The sequence below is a fragment of the Bombina bombina genome, chromosome 7 (assembly GCF_027579735.1).
Source record: "Bombina bombina isolate aBomBom1 chromosome 7, aBomBom1.pri, whole genome shotgun sequence".
Lineage (NCBI taxonomy): Eukaryota > Metazoa > Chordata > Amphibia > Anura > Bombinatoridae > Bombina > Bombina bombina.
Window position 1 is genome coordinate 237,128,779 of NC_069505.1, and position 25,000 is coordinate 237,153,778.

General features: G+C 40.0%; 1 protein-coding gene across 2 annotated transcripts in view; it reads right to left on the minus strand.

Moving 5' to 3' along the window:
* The window catches only part of UEVLD (UEV and lactate/malate dehyrogenase domains), a gene marked incomplete at its 5' end in the record, with an annotated part of 160,996 nt that overhangs the window by 59,838 nt on the left and 76,158 nt on the right, over window positions 1-25,000 (minus strand). For both annotated transcript variants that reach the window (XM_053720668.1, XM_053720667.1), the window contains 1 exon segment: window positions 6,169-6,256. In XM_053720668.1, coding sequence (XP_053576643.1) covers window positions 6,169-6,256 — 88 coding nt within the window.

Here is a 25,000-nt window from a genome sequence, read left to right on the forward strand (position 1 = left end):
TGCGAAGTACGCTGAAACCAGATTACCACCTCGAGAGAATAGCTCCCGCTCAACACTACAGAAGACTCCTTCCATTCCAGAGAAAACCCCTCAGCCCGAAATAACAGTAGATGCAAATACTGAATCTGCTACACACGATATCGGGGTCAACAGCTGGGAGATAGTGGAAATAAAGATTCTGAAAATGGACAGATGACACAAGGCCGTATGCTAAAAATGTTTAACTTTTTGTTTATTTTTTTTTATATACTGGCTGGGTTTGGGGGGCAGGGATACTGCCTTAACTGTTTTTTGAATTGTATCGAGTTATATTGTTTTGTATTGTGACGCAGGTTAAGATCTGTGTTAGATAAGATAAGCTATTGCGTTAATTTGAAAGACAAAAAAAAGGGGTATATTTGTAAAGAATACTATTACTCTTTATTACTCAGTTAAAAGAGGTTGAGATTAGGCACATACATCAGATCTAGTTGTATACAGTAACACGGAGGAGCACCCCACATCTGACAGCATTAATTTACAGAACACACGCTACATCCGGCCGGGTTAGTCTAGAATCTTAGAAACTAATACATAGATTATCTGACCTCCACAAAGGGCTATTTATACAGAGAAATAGTAACTGTCGCTACAGTGCAGTATAGTAGCATCTAGAAGCCCAGAGTAGAAGACGAAGAGTTACCATGCAACCGAGACAAATAAAAATATTTAACTATTAATGCAAAAAGGACTAAATAGCCCAGAGAAACGTTCCATAGCCTTTAATCAGATGCATAAGGAGAAGGGGGATATATTGTGCGTACCAGAAACACATTTTAAAAAGGGAAGGGAACCTAAGATTATCAACAGCAGGTATAAAACAGCATTTATGGCATCGGCGGCCCCACAAAAAAGGGAGGGGTAGGTATATTCATGGGAAACCATATCCATTTTTGCCTATCGCATGTTATTAAAGACCCTAATGGTGCATACATAATAGTGATAGGCTCACTTTTTAACACACAAGTCACACTAGTAAATGTCTATTTACCGAACGTGGGGCAACACACGATATTCAAATAGGTCACTCAACTGATAATGGAACACTCCGAAGGGTATTATCTTACTTGGGGGGAGATTTCAACATTTCCATTGGACCCGGTAAAAAGATACCTCCTTACGTAAAACCAGCACATCTCACAGGGTGATTAAGGGCATTACACACGCAGATGCACAACTCAAATTGCCATGATGTCGGGAGGGCAACAAACCCACACAAAAGGGATTACACATTTTATTCACATTCGCATCATATATACACTAGAATCAACTACATTCTCACCTGACCAGGTAGGGTTAACACTGTATAGAGGACTCTAAGATATTACAGACTACATGGTCAGACCTACACCCCTTAAAATGCACTATTAAATGGCCCAAACACCCCGGTAAAACCGTTTTATATGGAGACTGGATGAACACATGCTAAACAATCACCTAATTCGGGCAGAAATTGACTCAGCTATGAGCCATTACTTTCGGGAAAACTCTAGTGAAGATGTCGCTACCTCGAGTACTATGGGAGGCACATAAATGAGTAATGAGGGGGAGCGTTTTATAAGACACAAAGCCAGGGAAAATAAAAACAAAGGCAATACATGAATGCAATAAACCCTCACAAATCAGATATTGGGAAACAGAACTCAAAAAACAACCTAACTCACTGATATATTACACAACCTATCCAAAACTAGGACAGAACTTCAATAATTACCTGATAAAGGAATACCAGAGGAAGGCCAAATATACTACAACGATACTTCGATGTTAATGACAAAACTGGCTCCTCTTTAGCGAAAGCCCTTAAAGAAAGCAACTAGATACCCATAGTATATAACATGACAGATTCGACAGGCCAAATTCCAAAAGGACAGTATACATATCGCTGACATTTTCAAACCGTATTATGGAATACTATACAATATTCAGACGGTAAATACACAAGAAGACAGACAGATTTCTAACTGACATACAGCTTAACGAACTAAAAAGTGAAGACTCCGACACCTTAGACTTGCCAATAACACCATGATGAAATAAAACTAGCTATCAAAAACATGCCAAGCGGAAAAAGCCCGGCCAGATGGTCCTAAGTATAAATACTATAAAAACATTCACACACCATTTACTGGCCCCCCTGACTACATTATTTAACTCACTACTCAAGAAGGGAGCTTTACAGACAACATGCTAGAAGCCCATATTCACAGTCCTACCCCAAACCAGGGAAGACGACGGACAGACCAGAAAAATTACAGACCCATTTCACTCCTAAATTCAGACATAAAAATATTTGCCAAAATTCTTGCCACTAGAATAAACACCTATCTCCTGGATGGTGCACCCCAGACCAGGTAGGAATCGTGCCCGGCCGGGAGGCATGCGACAATACACATAGGACCATTTCAACTATCCTCATACGCACCAATTAAACAAAATACAAATGGCCCTTATTTCTACAGATGCGGAAAAGGCATTTGATAGGGTAAATTGGCAATTCCTTAAATCAGTCCTTCAAAAAATGAAATTCAGTAATAGGTTTATACAACTATTTCTTACACTTTACAGAAATCCCACCGCAAAAGTAAAAGTGAATGGCCTACTCTCCGAAATGTTTCTGATCCAGAACGGGCACAAGCCAGGGCTGCCCGCTTTCCCCCATACTCTTTGTACTCACAATAGAAACATTGGCCCAAAAAATCAGGGAAGATAGTCTAGTAACAGGTCTCAGCTTAGCAAACAGACACTATAAATTGGCATTATCACGCAGACGACATTCTGCTCACTCTGACAAATAGACACATCTCGCCCAGGTACTAGAGACTTTCAAAGATACGGAAAGGTATCAAACTTCCAGCTCAATCTCTCAAAATCTGAATTATTAAATATAACCTGCGACTCGACAACACTTAATGACACGCCTACTAAAATGACCACTCAGAAGACAAGAAGATAAATGAAATATTTAGGCATTTATATATCCCAAGTCAACAAGAGATTTTTTCAGGCAAATTATAAACAGTTGAAAAAAATTTAGTAATGATCTGTCTAATTGGAAAAAGAAAACAATTTCATGGTTGGGTTGGATCAACGTCATTAAATGAATGTTCTACCAAGACTCCTGTATCTCTTACAAACGGCGCCCATACCCTTTGCCATTTGGATATTTAAAGAGAATCCAAAACATAATAGAACAGTATATCTGGGGGACTCTAGACCAAGAATTCCCCAAAAACGCTTTATCTACCAAGAGACAGAGGAGGATTGGTCTGCCAAATGTAGAGGCATACAAGCAAGCGACTACGCTACGCACTTTACTCGACTGGTGCCATAATGACCATAACAAAAATCTGGGTACATTGGACTGCATCATATTAGCACCGGGAACGCGGGCAGCATGGGATGGATAGCAAAAAAAGACAGACAGACCACGGACGGCAGAAACATATCCATTGTATATAGATTTTTTTCACTATATGGACAACATTATGAACACATCAGAGAAGATATCATCACACTTCTCCCCTCTGACCCTATATATCAAAACCCTGAATTACCCTGGCATTGCAGGGAACCAGTTCTGAATCAAAACCCCCCATTACAACGGTACTCAGGGCCTTGACTGATAATGGTAAACTGAAGCCCCTCGAAACCATAAAAGAGACTGAGTTAGGTGACAACATGAACTGGCTGATGCACTCACAGTTGAGACACTACTTGGCGACACATAGACATAAACATAACCTACTCAGGCAGGTCACTGCATTTGAAAATCTCTGCCTACGTGACACACCTACAGAACATGCCATATCCATTTTATATAAAATGCTGATACTGGAAGATGCACAAATCTTACCCACATTCACCAAAGCATGGGAGAAGGAGCTAAATACAGACATTGAGCTGCAGGAATGGCTAGCAGCATTTCAGATTACAAAACAAGCCTCAATCTCAGCTAGGGTACAAGAATCAAGTTACAAATATCTTTCGAGGTGGTACCTTACCCCCGTCAGGTTAAAACAAATATACAAAACAACCTCAGGGAAGTGCTGGAGGGAGTGAGGTACGTTGACCCACATCTGGTGGGACTGTCCGGGCTTGGACCGGTTCTGGATAGAATATTTGAGTATGTTAGAGTAGCAACAGGGAAACCCTTGCAGAATCACCCAAGACCTTATTATTTATTTCACTCGAAAGTAAGCCGCAAATGCCCTCAGACTAGTTATTAAATGGGGCAAAGATGTTGATCCCCAAACACTGGAAAAAAATCGCACCATCGGTTGAGAATGGAAAAGGCAGGTAGACACCTTGCTACATCTGGAAAGGTACCACCACATGCAGAATAACACATTAGACACTCACAAGATAATGTTGATGCAATGGAGGGAATGTCAAAAACCTGATAGACCTAGAGATTAATAACATCACATCATAATGTCATAGAGGCTAGAAAACAAGATATAATGGTGAGAAATGGTAACAAAGGGAAAGACATAATAGACATATTGGCAAAGATGTAGCTGTTTAAAAGTGAATAGCTATACTAACGGTACACAGATATACGCTTGGTATGGTAATTTGTTTATAGTTAATAATGTTGATTACTATGAGTGTTTGTCATGATACTCCTCTAGTAGAGCGTGGAAAGCTCTGAATCGCATTATGGACATTGAAGGAGATGGACAATTCAGATAGACATTTGTTAACAAAGTTAAAATGCATAGTTGGATATAAGGTTAAAATCAGTTAATGGTAGATATGTATAACAATTGAGGAAGACAAATTGTTGGATTTATTTCAAAGGAAGGGAGGAGAGGGATTGTCTCCCTCCTAAACTGAGAAACATGCTGTATATTTGGACTAATATCTAAATAAATTTTATTTGAAAACTTAAAAAAAAAAAAAAAAAAAAAAAATTGTTGGTCACATGATGACCAAGTGGTAAGGAGGCCCAATAAGATTATTTTTCTAAAATCAACAATATGCAGCAGCCTGAGTAGTGGGCACAATGGCACTCCTCCCGGGACAACCCCTTCTAAAATCGAGACTGTGACAGGAGCAGGACGGGTGTAGCGCTGAAACTCTAGGCTGAGGCGGCTCCGTAAGTTGTTGACATGCGCTAGCCTGTTCTGAGGGGACATGTGGTGCGCATTCTGACAGCGTGCACAATGCACAGCATCTCGAATCCCCAAAAGGCACTAGGCAGGGTCTGGTAGCCGGCTGCAAAGGCAGCATTGACAGTGTGCTGAAAGAAACTAGAGGCTACTGTGTTGTTGGCGCACGCTAGCTTGTGCTTATATGGGGACACGTGGGTGCACATTCTGACAGCGTGTACACTGACACAGCATCTCTTCTTGTGCCCGCCGCACGCCACTTGAAATCCCCATATATCTACCGCCCCGAATGCCAGAGTGATAACACTGGAGTTGGGCCGGTAGTATACGAGGTTACCACCAGACAGTTTTAAGCAGCATAATAAAAATAATCATTACACAATAATAAAATAATGCAGTCGTGGTGGCAGGCTAAACTACTGCACGGCCCACCGGGCATTGCCCCGTATGCCCTACGTTCAGCCCTGGGCCTGTTTAAAGGTTGTAAAGTATATTAATATAACAATGTTGGTTGTGCAAAGCTGGAGGAATGGGTAGTAAAGGCGTTATTCTATCTTTTTAAACAATAAAAAAATTGTTGACCATCCCTTTATCAATTTAATACACTCCAGCAGCTAACACGGATCATTGGAAACAAATTAAAGTGAAGAACAATTTAGGATAAGCTGTCCCTTTAACGTTAGATCCATTTCTTATCAGTTTGTCCGGTCACTGTGCGACTCCTTCCCATATCCTCAACCTCATCTTTGTTGTTCTTCTTTCATTCCTTTCCCTTCTGTCCCTCCTCACATCTGCACATTCCCCTCTTATTCCAGGCTCTCAATAACATTTTCATTCCATCTCCTCTTACTCATCTTTCCTCTCCCACCGAGAATATACAATTAGCAAATGAACAGTGCAACAATTAATAACCTCTTCATTCCATCTCCCTCTTACTCATCTTGTCCTCTCCCACCCAGAATATACAATTAGCAAATGAACAGTGCAACAATTAATAACCTCTAGCCGGATTCACCTGCTTGTCAGCTGCTCGTGGAAGATCTGGGGATATAATTTTGGACAGGGCTGATTATTCATTGAATCCTGATCACTCCAAACAGGCACTGTAAGAAAACACAGGTCATATTCTACTTATAGACAAAAGGCAAAAATTACAAACTATAAATATGTGTGTGTGTTTGTGTGGGATATATATATATATATATATATATATATATACACACACACACACACACACACACATACACTGTATGTATATGTATATATACACATACAAACACACACACACACACACATATATATATATACACACACACATACATACACATATACATATATATATATATATATATATATATATATATATATATATATATATATATATATACACACACATATATATATATTCATTTCTTTCATATTGGCAAGAGTCCATGAGCTAGTGACATATGGGATATACAATCCTACCACGAGGGGCAAAGTTTTCCAAACCTCAAAATGCCTATAAATACACCCCTCACCACACTCACAATTCAGTTTAACGAATAGACAAGTAGTGGGGTGATAAAGAAAGGAGTAAAAAGCATAAAAAAAAGGAATTTGGAAATAATTGTGCTTTATACAAAAAAACATAACCACCATAAAAAGGGGTGGGTCTCATGGACTCTTGACAATATGAAAGAAATTAATTTATCAGGTAAGTTCTTACATAAATTATATTTTCTTTCATGTAATTGGCAAGAGTCCATGAACTAGTGGCATATGGTATAGTAATACCCAAGATGTGGAACTTCACAGAAGAGTCACTAGAGAGGGAGGGATAAAAATAATAACAGCCATTTTACACTGAAAAAATTAATCCACAACAAAAAAGATAAGTTTATTCTCATAAATTCAAAGAAAAATCATAAACATAAGCAGATGAATCAAACAAACAGCTGGCCTGAAGAACTTTTCTACCAAAAACTGCTTCAGAGGAAGCAAATACATCAAAACCGTAGAATTTAGTAAATTTATGCAAAGAAGACAAGTTGACTGCTTTGCAAATCCTGATCAACTGAAGCTTCATTCTTAAAAGCCACGAAGTGGAGACTGATACTAGTAGAATGAGCTGTACCTGACTCCAATAAGCCTGATGAATCAAAAGCTTAACCAAGATGCCAAGAAATGGCAGAACCCTTCTGACCTTTCCTAGAACCAGAAAAGACAACAAATAGACTTCCTGAAATCTTTAGTAGCTTCAAAACAATATTTCAAAGCTCTTACAACATCAAAGAATGTAAGGATCTCTCCAAAGAATTCTTAGGATTAGGACACAAAGAATGAACAACAATTTCTGTATTAATGTTGTTAGAATTCACAACCTTAGGTAGAAATTTAAATGAAGTCTGCGAAAACTGCTTATCCTGATGGAAAATCAGAAAAGGAGATCACATGAAAGAGCAGATAATTCGGAAAATCTTCTAGCAGAAGAGATTGCCAAAAGGAACAACACTTTCCAAGAAAATAGTTTAATGTCCAAAGAATGCATAGACCTCAAAAGGAAGAGCCTGTAAAAGCCTTCAAAACAAAATTAAGACTCCAAGGAGGAGAGATTGATTCATTGAACAGGCCTTGATACGGACCAAAGCCTGTACCAAAACAGTGATATATCAGGAAGCTTAGCAATCTTCTGTGAAAAAAAACAGAAAGAGCAGAGTTTTGTCCCTTCAAGGAACTTGCACACAAACCCTTTATCAAAATCATCCTGAAGAAACTGTAAAATTCTAGGAATTCTAAAAGAATGCCAGGAGAATTTATGAGAAAGAACACCATGAATAAAGACTTCCAAACTCGATATATAAATCTTCCTAGAAACAGATTTACGAGCCTGTACATAGAATTAATCACCGAGTCAGAGAAACCTCTATGACTAAGCCACTAGGCGTTCAATTTCCCATACCTTCAAATTTAATGATTTAAGATCCTGATGGAAAAACGGACCTTGAGACAGAAGGTCTGGTCTTAAAGGAAGTGGCAAGGTTGGCAACTGGACATCTGAAAAGATCCGTATACCAAAACCTGTGAGGCCATGCTGGAGCTACCAGCAACACAAACGATTGTTCCATGATAATCTTGGAAATCACTCTTGGAAGAAGAACTAGAGGCGGGAAGATATAAGCAGGTTGGTAACACCAAGTAACTGCTAACGCATCCCACCCGCTCCGCCTGAGGATCCTGGACCTGGACAGGTACCTGGGAAGTTCTCTGTTTAGATGGGGAAGCCATCAGATCTATTTCTGGAAGACCCCACATCTGAACAATCTGAAAAACACATCTGGATGGAGCGACCACTCCCCCGGACGTAAAGTCTGACGGCTGAGATAATCCTCTTCCCAATTGTCTACAACTGGGATATGAACCGCAGAAATTAGACAGGAGCTGGATTCCGCCCAAAGAAAGAATCCAAGACCACTTCTTCATAGCTTGGGGACTTCGACCCCCTCGGTATCAAAGAATATTTGGATGTCAGTGTTTCCCCACAATGTTAATGTGTGTGAGTTATAGTAATAAAAACATCTCCAGTTAGGGGGTCTATCCTTTTAGTAGTCCAAAGCAATTTATAAATAGGATGTATTCTCATCATGTCTGATTCTATTTTGAACCCATTGAATCTTATCTAAATGATTATGCCATAGGGAGGATTGTGCCATCTGGCCGCATAATAATAAGCCGTTAGATCCGGCAATCCCATCCCTCCTCCTGTTTTATGTCTAATAAGGGTTTGTTTATTGACTCTAGATCTTCTGTATTTCCAAATAAACGCTATTAGGTCTTTTTGAATTTTCTTTAATATGGGTAATAGGTATATTTTATGGGTAATGAGCGAAAAAGGTATAAAATTTTAGGTAGAACTGTCATCTTAATTGACGTCAATCTACCATATAAAGATATATTAAGCTTGCTCCATTTCGATAACCAAGTTTTGATATGTGTGACAGGGGCGTGTAATTTTAGTTGATAAAGGTGATCTAAATTGCTTGGAATTATGATACCCAAGTACTTCATACCCTTATCTGACCAATTGAAGTCAAAGTTCAAGGTTAATCATTTTTTAGTGTGTTCTGGGAGGTGTACGCTAATGCCTCACATTTATCATTATTGATCTTATATCCCGAAATGCTGGCGAACTTGCCAATAGTTGAGTATATCAGGGGGAGGGAAAATCATAGCTTGGTGATAGACAGAATAACATCATCCGCGAATAAGCTGATCTTGTGTCTTTGTTATGTATTTTAATCCCATTAATATCTACATTCTGCTTAATACTAGCTGCCAACGGTTCGATGCACAAAGTCGAACAATAGTGGCGACAATGGGCACCCCTGTCTGGTTCCATAAGAATTTTTACTCGGTGAGGACTTATAACACTGATCTTTTGATGAAGGCAGAGGGGTTAGAGTAGATTGAAGAAACCTGCCGACAGAAATTGCCCGCAAAGCCCATATTTTTTTTAATACTGATGCCAGATAGGTCCCCCAGCTCACGCAATCAAATGCCTTCTCTGCATCTAATGAAAGAAACAGAGAAGGCACATTTTGTTTTGAAGCATAGTCAATAAGGTCTATAATTCTCCCCGAACGTTTATCTGGGGCCTCTCTATTGCGAATAAATCCCACCTGATCCTGATGACTACGTTTTGGAAGGATATCATTTAATCTGGTCTGCCAACATTTTTGTAAAATAACTTAATATCTAAATTAATTAAGGAGATGGGCCTATAATGTTTACAATATTGTTTACATTTTCCGGGCTTAGGTATAATGATATACGGGCCTCTAAAAGTTCCTTGGGAATAACCTCCGCCCTTCAACATGTGATTGAATATTGTGACTAAAATGGGGCTAATATCTTGTATAAGTGTTTTATAAAAGATACCTGTGTACCCGTCTGGGCCAGGCGCCTTACCAATCTTTAGATTGCGAATTGCTTGTTTCACTTCCTGAATGGTTATGTGTGAGTTTAGCTTATCTAAATCCTCTGCAGCAATCTTAGGCAAATTACAAGCTTGTAAAAAATTATTCACGTCCTTGTCTAATGTGGAAGAGTTTTTGAGTGTGGGCAGAGCATATAATCTCTGATAATACTGAGCAAAAGTGTCAGCAATAATCCGCGGATGATTAGAAACCTGTCCATCTGTTTTTTGGATTTGTGGCACAGAGGTCGCCCTAGATATTTCTTTTAATTTAAACGCTAGTAATTTATCAGGTTTATTGGCTTGTATCAAGTATTGGGTATCAACCAGTTTTAGGGACCTGGTAGCCTCTTTTGTCAATAATTGATCCAAAGAATATTTTTTATCCTTCAACAGCTTAAGTGTTCTGTCATCATGTGTTATTTGATGTTTAGATTGCAAGTGCTTGATCTCTTGTTTAAGTTGCTCAAGTTGTGTTAAATAAGCCTATTCTGCTTGTTAGATTCTCTTATCAGAATACCTCTAGTGAAAGCCTTTCATGCCTCCCCAAATATGCATAGGGTTAGACACGAGTTATGGGTTAATTGCTAAAAAGTGAGTTATTTCTGTCCTGAAAATTCTGCGTGAATAACTTATCCAAACGGGTTCCAACGGTGGTTTCTGAGACAGGATCAGATTGAGACATCTTGCAAATGTAGAGAAAAAAAACAAACATATAAAGCAAAATTATCCAATTTCCTTATATGGCCAGTTTCAGGAATGGGAAAAATGCCCACACAGCCATAGCCCTCTGACATAAAAAAAGGCAAGAAGCACATAGGAATAAGTTTCTAAATTAATGAAATCATTTGGCGCAAGTATGACGCCACAACGCAAAATTAAATTTTTTGGCGCTAAAACATCAGGGAAATTACACACTTGCGTCATTGCAGACGCAACCTTGTGCAAGGAAGTCAGCGTCAACCAAGATGCCGGAAATTACGAACTTGCGTCACCGGACATACCTTTGCGCCGAAAAAATTCTCACTCCAAGAATGACGCAATAAACATCTGCATTTTGCGCCTCGCGAGCCAAATTTTGCCTGCGAAAATTTTATGAAAAAGCAGTAAATTTGAAAAAAAGACTAAACCCCAGGTTAGAAAAATATTTTCCTAAATAAGGCCTAGATTACGAGTTTTGCGTTAGAGGCTATGCGGTGCTAACAAGCAGTTTTCTCTCACCGCTCACTTACCTGCAGCGCTTGTATTACGAGTTTTCAGAAACCCGGCGTTAAAAGGCAAGAAGTGAGCGTTGAGCAAAATTTTGCTCATTACCGCACTCCAATACCAGCGCTGCTTAGGTCAGCGGTGAGCTGGTCGCATGTGTTTGTGCACGATTTCCCCATAGGAATCAACGGGGAGAGCCGGCTGAGAAAAAGTCTAACACCTGCAAAAAAGTAGCGTAAAACTAAGTAACGCAGCCCCCATTGATTCCTATGGGGAAATAAAAGTTATGCCTACACCTAACACCCTAACATGAACCCCGACGTCTAACACCCCCTAATCTTACACTTATTAACCCCTAATCTGCCGGACCGACATCGCCGTTTTATTTTTAGGTTAGGGTTTGGGCGGCCCAAAGAGCTAACTGCCCTTTAAGGGCAATGCCCATCCAAATGCCCTTTTCAGGGCAATGAGAAGCTTAGGTTTTTTTAGAGTATTTTATTTGGGTGGTTGGTTGTGGTGGGTGGTGGGTTTTACTGTTGTGGAGGTTGTTTGTATTTTTTTTACAGGTAAAAGGCCTGATTACTTTGGGGCAATGCCCGCAAAAAGGCCCTTTTAAGGGGTATTGATAGTTTAGTTTAGGCTAGGTTTTTTTTTTATTTTGGGGGGCTTTTTTATTTTGATAGGGCAATTAGATTAGGTGTAATTAGTTTAAATATCTGTAATTTGTTTATTTTCTGTAATTTAGTGTTTTGTTTTTTTGTACTCTTTAGCTCAATTTAATTTAGGTAATTGTATTTAATTTATTTAATTATAGTGTAGTGTTTAGGTGTTAGTGTAACTTAGGTTAGGTTTTTATTTTACAGGTACTTTTGTATTTATTTTACGCTAGGTAGTTATTAAATAGTTAATAACTATTTAATAACTATTCTACCTAGTTAAAATAAATACAAACTTGCCTGTGAAATAAAAATAAACCCTAAGCTAGCTACAATGTAACTATTAGTTATATTGTAGCTAGCTTAGGGTTTATTTTATAGGTAAGTATTTAGTTTTAAATAGGAATAATGTAGCTAATGATAGTAATTTTCTTTAGATTTATTTAAATTATATTTAAGTTAGGGGGTGTTAGGGGTTAATAACTTTAATATAGTGGCGGCGACGTTGGGGGTGGCAGATTAGGGGTTAATAAGTGTAGGTAGGTTGCGGCGACATTGGGGGCGGCAGATTAGGGGTTAATAAATATAATGTAGGTGTCAGCGATGTTGGGGGCAGCAGATTAGGGGTTCATAAATATAATGTACGTGGCGGCGGTGTCCGGGATGGCAGATTAGGGGTTAAAAATTTTATTATAGTGTTTGCGATGCAGGAGGGCCTCGGTTTAGGGGTTAATAGGTAGTTTATGGGTGTTAGTGTACTTTTTAGCACTTTAGTTATGAGTTTTATGTTACGTCGTTGTACCATAAAACTCTTTACTGACTTTTAAATGCATTAGGACTCTTGGAGGTAGAGGGTGTACCGCTCACTTTTTGGCCTCCCAGGACAGACTCGTAATACCGGCGCTATGGAAGTCCCATAGAAAAAAAAACTTTACGAAGTTTACGTAAGTCGTTTTGTGGTAAGGCCAAAGAAGTGTGCGGTGACCCTAAACCTTCAAGACTCGTAATACCAGCGGGCGTAAAAAAGCAGCGTTAGGACCTCTTAACGCTGCTTTTTTACTCTAACACACAACTCGTAATCTAGCCGTATGTTTTTCCCCCAAACATGAAACTGAATAGTCTGCAAAAGGAAATATACATAAACCTGACTCATGGCAAATATAAGTACAGTGCATATATTTAGAACTTTATATTAATACATAAAGTGCCAAACCATAGCTGAGAGTCTCTTAAGTAATGAAAACATACTTACCGAAAGACACCCATCCACATATAGCAGATAGCAAAACCAGTACTGAAACAGTTATCAGTAGAGGTAATGGAATATGAGAGTATATCATCAATCTGAAAAAGGGAGGTAGGAGATGAATCTCTACGACCGATAACAGAGAACCTATGAAATAGATTTCCCGCAAGGAAAACCATTGCATTCAATAGGTGATACTCCCTTCACATCCCTCTGACATTCACTGTACTCAGAGGAATCAGGCTTCAAAATGCAGAGGGGTGTATTTATAGACATTTGGAGGGTTGAGAAACTTTGCACCTCCTGGTAGGATTGTATATCCCAAACGTCACTAGCTCATGGACTCTTGCCAATTACATGAAATATATATATATATATATATATATATATATATACACATACACTCACACACATATATATATATATATATATATATACACACATACACACACACACACACACATATATATATATATTATACACACACACACATATATATTATACACACACACATATATATATTATACACACACATATATATATATATATTATACACACATATATATATATATATTATACACACACACACACACATACATATATATATTATACACACACACACATATATATATACACACACACATATATATATATATATATATATATATATATATATATCAAACATAATTTATGTAAGAACTTACCTGATAAATTAATTTCTTTCATATTGGTAAGAGTCCATGAGCTAGTGACGTATGGGATATACAATCCTACCAGGAGGGGCAATTCAGTTTAACGAATAGCCAAGAAGTGGGGTGATAAAGAGATAAAGAAAGGAGTAAAAAGCATCAACAAAGGAATTTGGAAATAATTGTGCTTTATACAAAAAAATCATAACCACCATAAAAAGGGGTGGGCCTCATGGACTCTTGCCAATATGAAAGAAATTAATTTATCAGGTAAGTTCTTACATAAATTATGTTTTCTTTCATGTAGTTGGCAAGAGTCCATGAGCTAGTGACGTATGGGATAGCAATACCCAAGATGTGGAACTCCACGCAATAGTCACTAGAGAGGGAGGGATAAAAAATAAAAACAGCCATTTCCGCTGAAAAAAATTAATCCACAACCAAAATCATAAGTTTAGTCTCATAATTGAAAAGAAAAAACTTAAATTAGAAGCAGAAGAATCAAACTGAAACAGCTGCCTGAAGAATTTTTCTACCAAAAACTGCTTCCGAAGAAGCAAATACATCAAAATGGTAGAATTTAGTAAAAGTATGCAAAGAAGACCAAGTTGCTGCTTTGCAAATCTGATCAACTGAAGCTTCAAGAAGTGGAAACTGATCTAGTAGAATGAGCTGTAATTCTCTGAGGTGGGGTCTTACCCAACTCCAAATAAGCTTGATGAATCAAAAGCTTTAACCATGATGACAAAGAAACGGCAGAAGCCTTCTGACCTTTCCTGGAACCAGAAAAGATAACAAATAGACTAGAAGTCTTCCTGAAATCTTTAGTAGCTTCAACATAATATTTCAGAGCTCTCACCACATCCAAAGAATGTAAAGATCTCTCCAAAGAATTCTTAGGATTAGGGACACAAAGAAGGGACAACAATTTCTCTATTAATGTTGTTAGAATTCACAACCTTAGGTAAGAATTTAAATGAAGTCCGCAAAACTGCCTTATCCTGATGAAAAGATATAAAAGGAGATTCACAAGAGAGAGACGACAATTCAGAAACTCTTCTAGCAGAAGAAATGGCCAAAAGGAGCAACACTTTCCAAAAAAGTAGTTTAATGTCCAAAGAATGCATAGGCTCAAATGGAGGAGCCTGTAAAGCCTTCAAAACCAAATTAAGACTCCAAGGAGGAGAGATTGATTTAATGACAGGCTTGATACGAACCAAAGCCTGTACAAAACATTGAATATCAGGAAATTTAGCAATTTTTCTGTGGAATAAAACAGAAAGAGCAGAGATCTGTCCTTTCAAGGAACTTGCAGACAAACCTTTATCCAAACCATCCTGAAGAAACTGTAAAATTCTAGGAATCCTAAAAGGATGCCAAGAAAATTAATGAGAACACCATGAAATGCAAGTCTTCCAAACTCGATAATAAATCTTTCTAGAAACAGATTTACGAGCCTGTAACATAGTATTAATCACTGAGTCAGAGAAACCTCTATGACTAAGCACTAAGCGTTCAATTTCCATACCTTCAAATTTAATGATTTGAGATCCTGATGGATAAACGGGCCTTGAGATAGAAGGTCTGGCCTTAACGGAAGTGGCCAAGGGTTGGCAACTGGACATCCGAACAAGATCCGCATACCAAAACCTGTGAGGCCATGCTGGAGCCACCAGCAGCACAAACGATTGTTCCATGATGATTTTCGAGATCACTCTTGAAAGAAGAACTAGAGGCGGGAAAATATAAGCAGGTTGATAACACCAAGGAAGTGTCAATGCATCCACTGCTTCCGCCTGAGAATTCCTGAACCTGGACAGGTACCTGGGAAGTTTCTTGTTTAGATGAGATGCCATCAGATCTATTTCTGGAAGCACCCACATCTGAACAATTTGAGAAAACACATCTGAGTGGAGAGACCATTCTCCCGGATGTAAAGTCTGACGAGTGAGATAATCCGCTTCCCAATTGTCTATACAAGGATTATGAATCGCAGAATTTAGACAAGAGCTGGATTCCGCCCAAACAAGTATCCGGGATACTTCTTTCATAGCTTGAGGACTGTGAGTCCCACCCTGATGATTGACATATGCCACAGTTGTGATATTGTCTGTCTCAAAACAAATGAACGGTTCTCTCTTCAACAGAGGCCAAAATGGAAGAGCCCTGAGAATCGCACGGAGTTCCAAAATATTGATTGGTAATCTCGCCTCTTGAAATTTCCAAACTCTTTGTCCTGTCAGAGATCCCCAAACAGCTCCCCAACCTGAAAACTCGCATCTGTTGTGATCAAAGTCCAGGTTAGACGAACGAAATAAGCCCCTAGAATTATACGATGGTGATCTAACCACCAAGTCAGAGAAAGTTGAACATTGGGATTTAAGAATATCAGTTGTGATATCCTTGTATAATCCCTGCACCATTGGTTCAGCATACAAAGCTGGAGAGGTCTCATATGAAAACGAGCAAAGGGGATCGCGTCTGATGCTGCAGTCATAAGACCTAAAACTTCCATGCACACAGCTACTGAAGGGAATGACTGAGACTGAAGGTTCCGACAGGCTGCAACCAATTTTAAACGTCTCTTGTCTGTTATAGACAAAGTCATGGACACTGAATCTATCCTAAAAAGGTTACCTGTGTCTGAAGAATGAAAGAACTTTTTGGTAAATTGCTCCTCCAACCATGTCTTTGAAGAAACAACACTAGTTGATTTGTGTGAGATTCTGCAGAACGTAAAGACTGAGCAAGTACCAAGATATCGTCCAAATAAGGAAACACTGCAATACCCCGCTCTCTGATTACAGAAAGTAGGGCACCGAGAACCGTTGAAAAGATTCTTGGAGCTGTCGCTAGGCCAAAAGGAGAGCAACCATATTGGTAATGCTTGTCTAGAAACGAGATCTCCAGGAACTGATAGTGATCCGGATGAATCGGACTATGAAGATAAGCATCCTGTAAGTCTATTGTGGACCATATAATGCCCTTGCTGAACAAAGGCAGAATAGTCCTTATAGTAACCATTCTGACAGTTGGTACTCTTACATATCGATCAAAATCTTTAGATCAAGAACTGGTCTGAATGAATTTTCTTTCTTTGGGCCAATTAATAGATTTGAATAACACTTAGATCCCTGTTCCTGAAATGGAACTGGCATGATTACCCCTGATAACCCAGGGTCTGACACACACTTCAGGAAAGCCTGAGCCTTTACTGGTTCACTGGAATGTGCGAGAGAAAAACATCTCTCACAGGGCTCTTACTCTGAATCCTATTCGGTACCCCTGAGAGACAATACTCTGAATCCAATGATTTTGGACTGAATTGATACAACATCTTTGAAAAAAATTGTAATCTGCCCCTTACCAGCTGGAATGAGGGCTGCACCCTCAGGCGACCTTGGGGCTGGCTTCGATCTCTTAAATGGCTTGGATTTATTCCAATTTGAGGAAGGCTTCCAATTGGAAACAGATTCCTTTGGGGAAGGATACGATTTCTGTTCCTTATTATGTCGAACGGAACAAAAACGGGTTAGAAGCTTTAGATTTCCCCTCAGGTTTTTTATCATGAGGCACAAAGACTCCCTTTCCCCCAGTGACCGTTGAAATTATTAACATCCAACTGAGAACCAAATAATTTATTGACTCTTGGAAAGAAAAAAGATAGCAAATCTGGAGCTTAGAAGTCATATCAGCATTCCAAGATTTACGTCATAAAGCTCTTCTAGCTAAAATAGCTAAAGACATATATCTAAGTCAACTTTTGATTATATCAAAAATGGCCATCACAAATGAATTATTAGCATGCTTGAATTAATTTATCGAATGCTAGACAAATCCTGATCCGATACTTGTTGCGCTAAAGTTTCCAAACAAAAAGTTGAAGCAGCTGCAACATCAGCCAAATAAATTGCAGGCCTAAGAAGATGACCTGAATATAAATAAGCCTTTCTTAGATAAGATTCAAGTTTCCTATCTAAAGGATCTTTAAAAGAAGTACTATCTTCCGTAGGAATAGTAGTACGTTTAGCCAGAGTGGAGATAGCCCCATCAACTTTGGGGATCTTTTCCCAAAACTCCAATCTAACTGCTGGAAGAGGATACAATTTTTTAAACCTTGAAGAAGGAATAAAAGAAGTACCAGGCCTATTCCATTCTTTAGAAATCATATCTGAAATAGCATCAGGAACTGGAAAAACCTCTGGAATAACCACAGGAGGTTTATAAACAGAATTTAAATGTTTACTAGTTTTAATATCAAGAGGACTAGTTTCCTCCATATCTAATGTAATCAACACTTCTTTTAATAAAGAACGAATATACTCCATTTTAAATAAATAAGAGGATTTGTCAGTGTCAATATCTGAGGCAGATCTTCTGAATCAGATCCTCATCAGAGAAAGATAAATCAGGTATGTTGCCGGTCATTTGAAATTTCATCACTTTATGAGAAGTTTTAAAAGACCTCTTACGTTTATTAGACGGCGGCATGGCAGACAAAGCCTTCTGAATAGAATCAGAAATAAATTCTTTTAAATCTTACAGGTATCATCTTGTGTCATTAGATGTTGAGGGAACAGCAACCGGTACTGAACTACTACTGATGGCGAACATTTTCAGCTATGTAAAAGTTTATCATGACAACTATTACAACCACAGCTGGAGGTATAAACTCCACAAGTTTACAACCAATGCACTTAGGTTTGGAAGAACCGTTTTCAGGCAGCAGGGATCCAGCAGTAAATTCTGATACAGGATCAGATTGAGACATCTTGCCAATGTAAGAGAAAAAAAAACAACATATAAAGCAAAATTATCTATTTCCCTTATATGGCAGTTTCGGAATGGGAAAAAATGCAAACAGCATACCCCTCTTACATAGAAAAAGGCCAGAGGCAAAAGGAATTGGGTTTTAAATAATTAAAATATTTGGCGCCAAGTATGACGCACAACAAACAGAAAAATATTTTTTGGCCCAAAAACTTCCGGAAACGAAACACTTGCGTCATAGATGACGCAACCTTGTGAAGGACTCTGCGTCAACGAAGACGCCGGAAATGACGAATTTGCATCAACGAACGTAACTTTGTGCCAAAGAAATCCCACGCCAAAAATTACGCAATACATTTTGGCATTTTACACCCTCGCGAGCTTAATTCTGCCCGCAAATTTAAAAGACAGTCAATTTGAAAAAGAGACTATACCCCAGGTAAGAAATAATTTTTCATAAAAAAAGCATCTCCCAGATATGAAACTGACAGTCTGCAAAAAAAGGAAATATACTGAAAAACTGAATCATGGAAAATATAAGTACAATACATATATTTAGAACTTTATATAAATACATAAAGTGCAAAACCATAGCTGAGAGTGTCTTAAGTAATGAAAACATACTTACCAAAAGATACCCATTCACATATAGCAGATAGCCAAATCAGTACTGAAACAGTTATCAGTAGAGGTAATGGAATATGAGAGTATATCGTCGATCTGAAAAACAGAATTTATGTTTACCTGATAAATTACTTTCTCCAACGGTGTGTCCGGTCCACGGCGTCATCCTTACTTGTGGGATATTCTCTTCCCCAACAGGAAATGGCAAAGAGCCCAGCAAAGCTGGTCACATGATCCCTCCTAGGCTCCGCCTACCCCAGTCATTCGACCGACGTTAAGGAGGAATATTTGCATAGGAGAAACCATAGGATACCGTGGTGACTGTAGTTAAAGAAAATAAATTATCAGACCTGATTAAAAAACCAGGGCGGGCCGTGGGCCGGACACACCGTTGGAGAAAGTAATTTATCAGGTAAACATAAATTCTGTTTTCTCCAACATAGGTGTGTCCGGTCCACGGCGTCATCCTTACTTGTGGGAACCAATACCAAAGCTTTAGGACACGGATGAAGGGAGGGAGCAAATCAGGTCACCTAAATGGAAGGCACCACGGCTTGCAAAACCTTTCTCCCAAAAATAGCCTCAGAAGAAGCAAAAGTATCAAACTTGTAAAATTTGGTAAAAGTGTGCAGTGAAGACCAAGTCGCTGCCCTACATATCTGATCAACAGAAGCCTCGTTCTTGAAGGCCCATGTGGAAGCCACAGCCCTAGTGGAATGAGCTGTGATTCTTTCGGGAGGCTGCCGTCCGGCAGTCTCGTAAGCCAATCTGATGATGCTTTTAATCCAAAAAGAGAGAGAGGTAGAAGTTGCTTTTTGACCTCTCCTTTTACCGGAGTAAACAACAAACAAGGAAGATGTTTGTCTAAAATCCTTTGTAGCATCTAAATAGAATTTTAGAGCGCGAACAACATCCAAATTGTGCAACAAACGTTCCTTCTTCGAAACTGGTTTCGGACACAGAGAAGGTACGATAATCTCCTGGTTAATGTTTTTGTTAGAAACAACTTTTGGAAGAAAACCAGGTTTAGTACGTAAAACCACCTTATCTGCATGGAACACCAGATAAGGAGGAGAACACTGCAGAGCAGATAATTCTGAAACTCTTCGAGCAGAAGAAATTGCAACCAAAAACAAAACTTTCCAAGATAATAACTTAATATCAACGGAATGTAAGGGTTCAAATGGAACCCCCTGAAGAACTGAAAGAACTAAGTTGAGACTCCAAGGAGGAGTCAAAGGTTTGTAAACAGGCTTGATTCTGACCAGAGCCTGAACAAAGGCTTGAACATCTGGCACAGCTGCCAGCTTTTTGTGAAGTAACACAGACAAGGCAGAAATCTGTCCCTTCAGGGAACTTGCAGATAATCCTTTTTCCAATCCTTCTTGAAGGAAGGATAGAATCTTAGGAATCTTAACCTCGTCCCAAGGGAATCCTTTAGATTCACACCAACAGATATATTTTTTCCAAATTGTGTGGTAAATCTTTCTCGTTCAGGCTTTCTGCCTGAACAAGAGTCTGATAACCAGAATCTGAGAACCCTCGCTTCGATAGATCAAGCGTTCAATCTCCAAGCAGTCAGCTGGGAGTGAGACCAGATTCGGATGTTCGACGGACCCCGAACAAGAAGGTCTCGTCTCAAAGGTAGCTTCCATGGTGGAGCCGATGACATATTCACCAGATCTGCATACCAAGTCCTGCGTGGCCACGCAGGAGCTATCAAGATCACCGACGCCCTCTCCTGATTGATCCTGGCTACCAGCCTGGGGATGAGAGGAAACGGCGGGAACACATAAGCTAGTTTGAAGGTCCAAGGTGCTACTAGTGCATCCACTAGAGCCGCCTTGGGATCCCTGGATCTGGACCCGTAGCAAGGAACTTTGAAGTTCTGACGAGAGGCCATCAGATCCATGTCTGGAATGCCCCACAGTTGAGTGACTTGGGCAAAGATATCCGGATGGAGTTCCCACTCCCCCGGATGCAATGTCTGACGACTCAGAAAATCCGCTTCCCAATTTTCCACTCCTGGGATGTGGATAGCAGACAGGTGGCAGGAGTGAGACTCCGCCCATATAATGATTTTGGTCACTTCTTCCATCGCTAGGGAACTCCTTGTTCCCCCCTGATGGTTGATGTACGCAACAGTTGTCATGTTGTCTGATTGAAACCGTATGAACTTGGCCCTCGCTAGCTGAGGCCAAGCCTTGAGAGCATTGAATATCGCTCTCAATTCCAGAATATTTATCGGTAGAAGAGATTCTTCCCGAGACCAAAGACCCTGAGCTTTCAGGGATCCCCAGACCGCGCCCCAGCCCATCAGACTGGCGTCGGTCGTGACAATGACCCACTCTGGTCTGCGGAAGGTCATCCCTTGTGACAGGTTGTCCAGGGACAGCCACCAACGGAGTGAGTCTCTGCTCCTCTGATTTACTTGTATCTTCGGAGACAAGTCTGTATAGTCCCCATTCCACTGACTGAGCATGCACAGTTGTAATGGTCTTAGATGAATGCGCGCAAAAGGAACTATGTCCATTGCCGCTACCATCAAACCTATCACTTCCATGCACTGCGCTATGGAAGGAAGAGGAACGGAATGAAGTATCCGACAAGAGTCTAGAAGTTTTGTTTTTCTGGCTTCTGTCAGAAAAATCCTCATTTCTAAGGAGTCTATTATTGTTCCCAAGAAGGAAACCCTTGTTGACGGAGATAGAGAACTCTTTTCCACGTTCACTTTCCATCCGTGAGATCTGAGAAAGGCCAGGACAATGTCCGTGTGAGCCTTTGCTTGAGGAAGGGACGACGCTTGAATCAGAATGTCGTCCAAGTAAGGTACTACGGCAATGCCCCTTGGTCTTAGCACAGCTAGAAGGGACCCTAGTACCTTTGTGAAAATCCTTGGAGCAGTGGCTAATCCGAAAGGAAGCGCCACGAACTGGTAATGCTTGTCCAGGAATGCGAACCTTAGGAACCGATGATGTTCCTTGTGGATAGGAATATGTAGATACGCATCCTTTAAATCCACCGTGGTCATGAATTGACCTTCCTGGATGGAAGGAAGAATTGTTCGAATGGTTTCCATCTTGAACGATGGAACCTTGAGAAACTTGTTTAAGATCTTGAGATCTAAGATTGGTCTGAACGTTCCCTCTTTTTTGGGAACTATGAACAGATTGGAGTAGAACCCCATCCCTTGTTCTCCTAATGGAACAGGATGAATCACTCCCATCTTTAACAGGTCTTCTACACAATGTAAGAATGCCTGTCTTTTTATGTGGTCTGAAGACAACTGAGACCTGTGGAACCTCCCCCTTGGGGGAAGCCCCTTGAACTCCATAAAATAACCTTGGGAGACTATTTCTAGCGCCCAAGGATCCAGAACATCTCTTGCCCAAGCCTGAGCGAAGAGAGAGAGTCTGCCCCCCACCAGATCCGGTCCCGGATCGGGGGCCAACATTTCATGCTGTCTTGGTAGCAGTGGCAGGTTTCTTGGCCTGCTTTCCCTTGTTCCAGCCTTGCATTGGTCTCCAAGCTGGCTTGGCTTGAGAAGTATTACCCTCTTGCTTAGAGGACGTAGCACTTTGGGCTGGTCCGTTTCTACGAAAGGGACGAAAATTAGGTTTATTTTTGGCCTTGAAAGGCCGATCCTGAGGAAGGGCGTGGCCCTTACCCCCAGTGATATCAGAGATAATCTCTTTCAAGTCAGGGCCAAACAGCGTTTTCCCCTTGAAAGGAATGTTAAGTAGCTTGTTCTTGGAAGACGCATCAGCTGACCAAGATTTCAACCAAAGCGCTCTGCGCGCCACAATAGCAAACCCAGAATTCTTAGCCGCTAACCTAGCCAATTGCAAAGTGGCGTCTAAGGTGAAAGAATTAGCCAATTTGAGAGCATTGATTCTGTCCATAATCTCCTCATAAGGAGGAGAATCACTATCGACCGCCTTTACCAGCTCATCGAACCAGAAACACGCGGCTGTAGCGACAGGGACAATGCATGAAATTGGTTGTAGAAGGTAACCCTGCTGAACAAACATCTTTTTAAGTAAACCTTCTAATTTTTTATCCATAGGATCTTTGAAAGCACAACTATCTTCTATGGGTATAGTGGTGCGTTTGTTTAAAGTGGAAACCGCTCCCTCGACCTTGGGGACTGTCTGCCATAAGTCCTTTCTGGGGTCGACCATAGGAAACAATTTTTTAAATATGGGGGGAGGGACGAAAGGAATACCGGGCTTTTCCCATTCTTTATTTACAATGTCCGCCACCCGCTTGGGTATAGGAAAAGCTTCTGGGAGCCCCGGGACCTCTAGGAACTTGTCCATTTTACATAGTTTCTCTGGGATGACCAACTTGTCACAATCATCCAGAGTGGATAATACCTCCTTAAGCAGAATGCGGAGATGTTCCAACTTAAATTTAAACGTAATCACATCAGGTTCAGCTTGTTGAGAAATGTTCCCTGAATCAGTAATTTCTCCCTCAGACAAAACCTCCCTGGCCCCATCAGACTGGTTTAGGGGCCCTTCAGAACCATTATTATCAGCGTCGTCATGCTCTTCAGTATCTAAAACAGAGCAGTCGCGCTTACGCTGATAAGTGTGCATTTTGGCTAAAATGTTTTTGACAGAATTATCCATTACAGCCGTTAATTGTTGCATAGTAAGGAGTATTGGCGCGCTAGATGTACTAGGGGCCTCCTGAGTGGGCAAGACTCGTGTAGACGAAGGAGGGAATGATGCAGTACCATGCTTACTCCCCTCACTTGAGGAATCATCTTGGGCATCATTGTCATTGTCACATAAATCACATTTATTTAAATGAGAAGGAACTCTGGCTTCCCCACATTCAGAACACAGTCTATCTGGTAGTTCAGACATGTTAAACAGGCATAAACTTGATAACAAAGTACAAAAAACGTTTTAAAATAAAACCGTTACTGTCACTTTAAATTTTAAACTGAACACACTTTATTACTGCAATTGCGAAAAAATATGAAGGAATTGTTCAAAATTCACCAAAATTTCACCACAGTGTCTTAAAGCCTTAAAAGTATTGCACACCAAATTTGGAAGCTTTAACCCTTAAAATAACGGAACCGGAGCCGTTTTTAACTTTAACCCCTTTACAGTCCCTGGTATCTGCTTTGCTGAGACCCAACCAAGCCCAAAGGGGAATACGATACCAAATGACGCCTTCAGAAAGTCTTTTCTATGTATCAGAGCTCCTCACACATGCGACTGCATGTCATGCCTCTCAAAAACAAGTGCGCAACACCGGCGCGAAAATGAGGCTCTGCCTATGATTTGGGAAAGCCCCTAAAGAATAAGGTGTCTAAAACAGTGCCTGCCGATATAATCTTATCAAAATACCCAGATTAAATGATTCCTCAAGGCTAAATATGTGTTAATAGTGAATCGATTTAGCCCAGAAAAAGTCTACAGTCTTAATAAGCCCTTGTGAAGCCCTTATTTACTATCTTAATAACATGGCTTCAGGATCCCATCGGGAAAAAGACAGCTTCCACATTACCTCGTCATGTTAGAATGTGTCATACCTCAAGCAGCAAGAGACTGCTCACTGTTCCCCAACTGAAGTTAATTGCTCTTCAGACAGTCCTGTGTGGAACAGCCATGGATTTTAGTAACGGTTGCTAAATCATTTTCCTCTACAAACAGAGAAATCTTCATCTCTTTTAGTTTCTGAGT